Source organism: Neoarius graeffei, chromosome 20, assembly GCF_027579695.1.
Source record: "Neoarius graeffei isolate fNeoGra1 chromosome 20, fNeoGra1.pri, whole genome shotgun sequence".
Lineage (NCBI taxonomy): Eukaryota > Metazoa > Chordata > Actinopteri > Siluriformes > Ariidae > Neoarius > Neoarius graeffei.
Genome location: NC_083588.1, coordinates 52611623 through 52620458, shown reverse-complemented (window position 1 = coordinate 52620458; position 8836 = coordinate 52611623). Strand labels below are relative to the sequence as shown.

The following is an 8836-nucleotide window of genomic DNA, read 5'->3' as shown; positions in this document are numbered from 1 at the left end:
GGTGACTACCTCATGAAGCTGGTTAAGATAATGCCAATAGTGTGTAAAGCGTCATCAAGGTAAACGCTGGATACTTTGAAGAGTCTAAAATATGAAACCTTTTTTTTAAACACTTTTTATTTTACTACATAATTCCATATATGTTCCAGATGTTATTCCATAGTTGTGATGTCTTCAGTATTGTTCTACAATGTAGAAAACCGTCAAACTATAGTACAGAAAAACCTATGATTGAGTAGGGGTGTACAAACTTTTGACTGGTACTGTATTTATAGAATGTCATTATTCCTTCACCAGTCTCTCCATTATTCTAGGTAACAAAACCGTTATCACGTTCCTGAGAAACCAGAAAACTCAGAAGTACTGAAGTCCGGATTTTTTCCCATAACGGAAAAGTTAAAGACTGTTGCAAAGCTGTGACACTGGAGACTCCTTTCATCAGCTGTTAAGTAGGAACCTCCTCACATCAACAATTATATGGGTTTCTTTGTTAAATAACATGCTTTTTAATCAGTTTATTAAAGTTCCAGTTTATCAAAGTTCTGCTATTATACAAGTTCAACTGAATGAGCTGCTACTAGAAATATTAATGGATTAGAACGAGTGCATTAGGATAAACTTGTGATTCTGACCAATCAGTTTCAGGAATTCACACAATTTACATGCTGTGACTAAAATCAGAACCACATCAAACAAGATCAACTGCTCACTTACGTATACAGTACCCCCACCCAGATCAGAATGCAAGCAATCGAAGGAACAGGACGCTTATTATGAATGTAGACTTCAACAAATAATTAACCCTGAAACAAGTAAGTAAAGAGCAGTGTTCTCCCCAGGGATTTCAAACAGCATCGTGGTCAACTTATTTTAAAATAGCATCAAAATCCATGCTATATGTTTCGTAAATACATTCAGTCAGTAAACAGGAAGTTGATGTATGACAGACCTGAAAACGGTATACACGGTATAGAACCCCAAACTGAAGCTCGGTACCAAATATCAAGCAGTTGTGATTTGTAGTTGCTGAGAAAAATGTTACGAAAATTTTGGAAATCCACGCTATATGTTTCGTAAATACATTCAGTCGGTAAACAGGAAGTCGATGTACGACAAACCTGAAAATGGTATACACGGTATAGAACCTCAAACTGAAGCTCGGCACCAAATATCAAGCAGTTGTGATTTGTAGTTGCTGAGAAAAATGTTACGAAAATTTTGGAAATCCACGCTATATGTTTCGTAAATACATTCAGTCGGTAAACAGGAAGTCGATGCATGACAAACCTGAAAACGGTATACACGGTATAGAACCCCAAACTGAAGCTCGGTACCAAATATCAAGCAGTTGTGATTTGTAGTTGCTGAGAAAAATGTTAGGAAAATTTTGGAAATCCACGCTATATGTTTCGTGAATACATTCAGTCGGTAAACAGGAAGTCGATGCATGACAGACCTGAAAACGGTATACACGGTATAGAACCCCAAACTGAAGCTCGGTACCAAATATCAAGCAGTTGTGATTTGTAGTTGCTGAGAAAAATGTTAGGAAAATTTTGGAAATCCACGCTATATGTTTCGTGAATACATTCAGTCGGTAAACAGGAAGTCGATGTATGACAGATCTGAAAACGTATAGAACCTCAAACTGAAGCTCGGTACCAAATATCAAGCAGTTGTGATTTGTAGTTGCTGAGAAAAATGTTACGAAAATTTTGGAAATCCACGCTATATGTTTCGTAAATACATTCAGTCGGTAAACAGGAAGTCGATGCATGACAGACCTGAAAACGGTATACACGGTATAGAACCCCAAACTGAAGCTCGGTACCAAATATCAAGCAGTTGTGATTTGTAGTTGCTGAGAAAAATGTTACGAAAATTTTGGAAATCCACGCTATATGTTTTGTAAATACATTCAGTCGGTAAACAGGAAGTCGATGTTATGACAGATCTGAAAACGGTATACACGGTATAGAACCTCAAACTGAAGCTTGGTACCAAATATCAAGCAGTTGTGATTTGTAGTTGCTGAGAAAAATGTTAGGAAAATTTTGGAAATCCACGCTATATGTTTCGTGAATACATTCAGTCGGTAAACAGGAAGTCGATGCATGACAGACCTGAAAACGGTATACATGGTATAGAACCTCAAACTGAAGCTCGGTACCAAGTGGCTATGATTTGTGGTTGCTGAGAAAAAGGGTGTTTCGGATGCACAGAGATACGGACAGAGGTAAACCAGTACAACATCCCCCCTCCTTCGTAGTGGGGATATTATAAAATAATAATAATAAATTTTCAGTAAGGCTTTTGAGTCTGAGTGAAGGACTCACGTCCAGTTGCCTTTTTCTCCTTTCTCGAACATGGGCCGCACACTCCAGCTGGAACCAAAGACGTTGAGCGTCTTGGAAAAGCAGTCGTTATAGATGATCCCGGTATAGATGGAGAAAAGCCCCATCAATAAAATAATATAACGTCCTGAAAACACCATGCTGAACATCTGGCAGGAAGATAAAAAGAAACAGTGAAATAACCAATTAAACACGGCTATACTAAACACTGGAGCACAGCAACGTATTTTCCTCAACGTGAGGTGAACTAGTGAGAACACGCAATGCCTACATGGTCTGTTTTGCTCCTTGCTGCTAATGTTTCTGCATTTTTATAACTACTTCTGCTTTTTGTACCACTGTGCACATTTAAAAAAAAAAATTGCATGGTATAAAACAAAGAAGTACATTCTTCCAAATCAGAAGAATGGTGTGACAAGAATGGGAGAGAGATAGATAAATACAGAGAGAAACCAAGAGATAGATAGATAGATAGATAGATAGATAGATAGATAGATAGATAGATAGATAGATAGATAGATAGATAGATAGATAGATAGAAACAGAGAGATAGAGATAGAGCGACAGATTTACTTTATTGATCCCAAGGAAAATTGTTTTGTTGCAGCAGCAAGTTATCAGACATGCAAAAAAAAAAGACAAAAAAAACCAAACAAAAATTCTACAACATAAAATAGAATTTAAAAAAAAGGAACAAGCCGACTATACAATATACAAATAAAGTAATGATTATAAAAAAAAAACCCAAACAACAACAAAAAAAACAACAAAAAACACCACATATGTGCTTTGTATACCGGTATGTGAATGTGCATTAATAGTGCTAAAAACAAGAATTGTGATAAATGAAAATAAAAACCGTGCAAGAGTGGCAGTATTGAACAGATGATCTCATCTCATCTCATTATCTCTAGCCGTTTTTGATAAATAAATAAAAACAAAAACTCTAATCGTGGAAAAGTGTGACTAACAGTCAACAAATAAGCTCTGGCGGTGCAAAAGTAATGGAGGACCAGGGTCGTAAACAGGACTACACAGCAGAGAGGTCCGAGTTCTCTCTGTCAGAGTTACGGTTCAGGATGATGGCTTGGGGCAGGAAAGAGTTCCTGTATTGGAAACGTACAGCTAGATAGATGGATACGAGTGTATGATACCTCATTGTCATTTTTCTGGGCGCTGAGTCGACGCTCTCGCAGAACCAGATAAAGAGCGGCGCAGGTCATCAGTATGCCGTGACCCAGATCCCCAAACATGACGGCAAACAGGAAGGGGAAGGTGATGATAGTGTAGGGTGCTGAACACAAACCAGAACGATCAGCTCACGTGAGCTTTGCAAAGGGATAAAAATGCGAACACTGTGTACCAGTATGAAATTCTGAAAGGTGTTTGGTGCACCTGGGTTAATTTCTCGGTAGTTGCCAATGCCGTATGCATCTACGATGTTCTGGAAGCCGGAGGTAAACTTGTTGGTCTTGTTGTAGGTAGGTGGGGTCTGTTTGGTCTGCATCCTGTTCAGGATGGAGGGAACGGTGGAACCACTTTTCTCCTGAGGGGAAAAAAAAGAAAAAAAGAGGAAGATACAAGTGAGAAAATGGTGCATTTTGAACCATGGACTGACAAAATGGGGTTTGAAAACCTTGAAATAATTGGGTGTGGCTACTAATCAGATGTAAATTAGCCATCTGCTAGATTCTCCAGGTTTTTGAGCTGAGCAGTGTGTATGCGTGAGAGAACCAGAAAAAGACAGAACAGCCGGGTGTGTGATCTGGTAATCCATGTGTGGATGGGAATTCTATGGCGTAGTGTTTTCCCTTTGCTGCTGACAGTAAAATGTGAGAATCTCAATCCAGGCACACACAGGCGCTCTAACTAACACACACACACACACACACACACACACACACACACAGTGCAAGAAGAACTACACACGCACATCCCTGTTGGAGCCAAACGTTATTCCTAAATATTAATCTGCTTAAATATCTACAACCTTAAACCTGGCTTCAGACTTCAATCCTCCATTCAAATCACAGGCCTAATTTTAAGATTAAAGTGCATATCACGGGTAAATTCAGGAGCAAGATCAATGTAATTGTCTTATTTTATATTTTGCGCAATTTTTTTTTACCTTGCGCAATACCAGAAAATTCAGTTGAAATCAAGCCATTTGAGGCGAATTGGTCCACCTCTGAAAAAACTTGGCATTTGGATTTCCCGGCAAACATTGATTTTCGTGACATCGCGTGCGGGACGCCTCCCTCTGAATCCTACGTCAGCGCTGGTTTGTTTATGAGAAAACGACCTGGTGGTTTTCTGCAAATTTCTTCAACGTTATCGCGTAATTATTAAAATGGTTAACAGATGTATCGTAGGAGGGTGTAGCAACACCAATCTCGATGGGATTAGTACTCATCGTTTTCCAAAAGACCGGACAATGAGAGAGAAATGGGAGCGCTTGGTCTACACAGGCTGTGCACTGAAACCGTGCAAAGCTCGCGCAGCCTGCTGGCGCTTCCGCAGGTGACATCACGAATCTGGCTCCAGACTCCCTTAGGATTTTTCCAGATGCGTTTTGTTATTTTATTTTTTCTGCTGTAGACAGATGGCCTTGTGCAAAATTACCCTTCTGGATGTGTGTGTAAAGGGACATACAGGGTGTCCATAAAGTCTCTTTACAATTTAAAAAAATTATTACAAAGGCAGTTGTTGAGATATTGTAACTAGATTTATTTTAATCAGTGTTGATTAAAGTTGTTATTCACATTAAAAGATATCGCGTATCAAACAAAGGTACGGGACATTGCTGACTTGAAGCAAAGGATTTGTAATGCCATTGCCACCATTGATGAGGCTATCCATCGAGTACCGTCTTGATGTGCTTCATGCAACTAATGGTGCCCATATAGAGGTCTATTAACTGCAGTTGAAAAAAATTTAATAAACACTGATTAAAATAAAATAAATCTAGTTACAATATCTCAACAAATGCCTTTGTAATAATTTTTTTAAATTGTAAAGAGACTTTATGGACACCCTGTACTTTCATATTAAAAAAAAAAAAAAAAACCTGAAATTGGTCCAGAATATGCACTTTAAGCTCATTACACTCAGTGACTGAAATAATAAATACTGGAACTTGAATACTGAAAGTAACAAAGATCTCATCTCATTTCATTATCTCTAGCTGCTTTATCCTGTTCTACAGGGTCACAGGCAAGCTGGAGCCTATCCCAGCTGACTACGGGCGAAAGGCGGGGTACACCCTGGACAAGTCGCCAGGTCATCACAGGGCTGACACACAGACACAGACAACCATTCACACTCACATTCACACCTACGGTCAATTTAGAGCCACCAGTTAACCTAACCTGCATGTCTTTGGACTGTGGGGGAAACCGGAGCACCCGGAGGAAACCCACGCGGAGTAGCAAAGATAAATGTTATTCTATCCACATTCACTGGATATGAGCAATCGCGCGCTCTGATAGGCTACTCTACTACTAAGATATCGCCTCATACACCATGAGTAGAGAAAAGCAAAATGGCAGAGCGTGTTGCTGAACCAACCGAGGACTAAATAAAAACTCTACTCGAAAACAAACAACCCCCCCCCCCCCCCCAAAAAAAAGCAACAAAACTTGGAATATAAGTATTTGATGGTAAGAACATATCTTTTTATTTTTCAAGAATTATTATTATCGCATTTTTTCCACAAATTGCTCTTAAGTGGAAATAATTTGTCGGATGTTTTGTATAAAGTTTTTATTTATCGAATTTGCAAAAAAAAAAAAAAAAAAGCTCCGTTTCTCAAAATCCAGTGAATGTGGACAGAATAAAAACAGTTATTCCACTTAATCTCATCGACTTGATTTCGTGGAATCACTGTTAAATATATATATATATATATATATATATATATATATATATATATATAAAAGGAAATGCAATTTCCTTGGGTTAGTTTCTCTTCTGCTTTTTGATTAAATATATTTAAAAAAGTTACTGCAAAGCTGAAAAGCAGCTTTAACTTTGCCCAAGTTAATACCTATACCAATCTTGTTCTCCACTTAGATGACCTTATTTTAGTCTTACAGTTGTCCTTTTGAATTCCTCTTTCCTGACTAGATCTGTACAACAAATTGTGCACCAGTTGTGCACAATCATTTGTTTAATATCGTAATGCACACAGCGATTGTGTTTCAGACACTCTGCCCATTGGGAACTGGGAAATAAAGTTTGATCTCCGTGCACTCGTGAGTCACCCTTTAAGCATGTGGGCATTCCTTCCTAACATCTAGCCCACTGTGTGTGTGTGTGTGTGTGTAGTACAGAATCTGAGCATGTGTTTACTGGGCATGAGTCATCCTATGTGATAATGTGCTAAATGTGTCATGCATTCCCACATACAAATATCATTTTAAGGCAAATATAATTGTTATTCTAGTACATATTAATTTAATCCATTTTGAATATAGGGAAAAAAATCACATGTAGAATATCTGCATTTCTTAAAGGAAAAAACAAACAAACAAAACCCTCCATTATGTCTGCACAATTCAGTTTCCCCTTCATAAACACAAGACATGTGAGTGACAACAAAAGTGTGTGTGTGTGGCCATTTTCTCACCGTGCCTCTCCGCAGAGCGAGCTGAATGGAGTCCAGGTCAGACAAGGGACACCAAATTTCAGCAATCAGACACTTCTGGGTAACATCAATGTTGCAGAGGTTGAGTGTGTGGTAGATGGCCTTCATCTTCCTCACTTTAATAAACCACACACGCAGGGTCTTCGAAGCAGCTTGTAGGACGCGCTGTCTGTGATCCTCCGTCTGATTCAGCACCTAGAAAAACATAAGCAACAGGAAGGTGAGGAAAGGTGCGTGCAAACCAGTGAATGATCTTATACAGGACTGTCAAATGAGACAGAAATGATAAAATGCCAGAGTAATAGATTAGATAACATACACTGACATGGTACTGCTCAGACTAACTATTAAAGTGTACCTGTAGTGAATTTTAATTACTAGCTATTTCAAAAGATCACGTTTGATACCAGTGGTTCCGTCATGTAACGTTTGTCATAAGCTCTTGTCAAGTACACGCAAGTTTTAAGTCACTGCTCTGCCAGTCAGGCATGGTCAGCGACATGTTGCCTCCTTCATGGGGCTGTTCCGGCACCGGTAGTGATGCACAGTCGTTGGTTTGTCCGATTGTCTAGGCTGCGGTGGACTGGTCACTGATCCTGTGTTGCAAACACCAATCGAAGCTAACACATTATCAACCGATCTGCTCAGAAGAAATATTTACACTTACTCGAGCTGATCTTTGGCTGGATCGAGTCGAAATTTTTAAAAAAGGCCACCATTCAGCATCAGTGTCGCAGTTCTTAAGATTGAACCGAATCGCTGTCCTGAATCATAAAATGAATCATCCGAATCCGAAGCGAATAAAATCCGCGTGCCATCTCGAAACAAGTTTTGCCTCCAAATAGCCCAAATACAGTGCTCAGCATAAATGAGTACACCCCACAACAAAAACTACTACATCTAGTACTTTATATGGCCTCCATGATTTTTAATGACAGCACCAAGTCTTCTAGGCACGGAATGAACAAGTTGGCGACATTTTGCAACATCAATCTTTTTCCGTTCTTCAACAATGACCTCTTTTAGTGACTGGATGCTGGATGGAGAGTGATGCTCAACTTGTTTCTTCAGAATTCCCCAAAGAAAATCATTTCTTTACACCACAAAGGTGAAGGCTACAAGATGATCAGCAAAGCTTTACTTATCAGTCAGAATACTGTAGCAAAAGTGGTACAAAAATTTAAGAAAGATGGAACTGCAACCATCTCACAGAGACGTCCAGGTCGTCCACGGAAGTTAACACCTCGACAGGAGCGTCTTCTGATGAGAAGGGTTGAAGAAAATCGGCATGCAAGTTCACTGAAGTTATCTAAAGAAGTAGAAAGCCAAACTGGGGTGACTATTTCCCGTGACACAATACGGCGTACACTGCAGAGGAATGGCATGCATGGATACCGTCCACGAAAGAAGCCTCTCCTAAAGCCCAGGCACAAAAAAGCCCGCCTAGAGCTTGCCAGGGCCCATGCTGACAAAGATGAAGACTACTGGGACTCTATACTCTGGAGTGATGAGACCAAGATAAATGTTTTTGGAACTGATGACTTCAAAACTGTATGGCGTCGCAAAGGTGAGGAATACAAAGAAAAATGCCTGGTGCCTACAGTGAAACATGGTGGTGGCAGTGTCCTTATGTGGGGCTGCGTGAGTGCTGCTGGTGTCGGGGAGCTGCATTTCATTGATGGCATCATGAATTCACAGATGTATTGCTCTATACTGAAAGAGAAGATGCTACCATCACTCCGTGCCCTTGGTCGTCGTGCACTTTTCCAACATGACTAAACACACATCTAAGGCCACTGTTGGATTTCTGAAGAAGAACAGGGTGAAAGTGATTCAG

At 39.6% G+C, this 8836-nt stretch overlaps 1 protein-coding gene across 3 annotated transcripts in view; it reads right to left on the bottom strand.

Annotated features, from left to right (window-relative positions):
• atp6v0a1a (ATPase H+ transporting V0 subunit a1a) overlaps window positions 1-8836 on the bottom strand; it is a 64988-nt gene that overhangs the window by 10558 nt on the left and 45594 nt on the right. For all 3 annotated transcript variants that reach the window (XM_060901969.1, XM_060901970.1, XM_060901971.1), the window contains exons 10-13: window positions 6982-7194; window positions 3750-3900; window positions 3509-3648; window positions 2337-2503 (exon numbers count right to left, since the gene is read on the bottom strand). In XM_060901969.1, the coding sequence (XP_060757952.1) occupies window positions 2337-2503; window positions 3509-3648; window positions 3750-3900; window positions 6982-7194 (671 nt within the window). The remainder of the gene's footprint in view (window positions 1-2336; window positions 2504-3508; window positions 3649-3749; window positions 3901-6981; window positions 7195-8836) is intronic.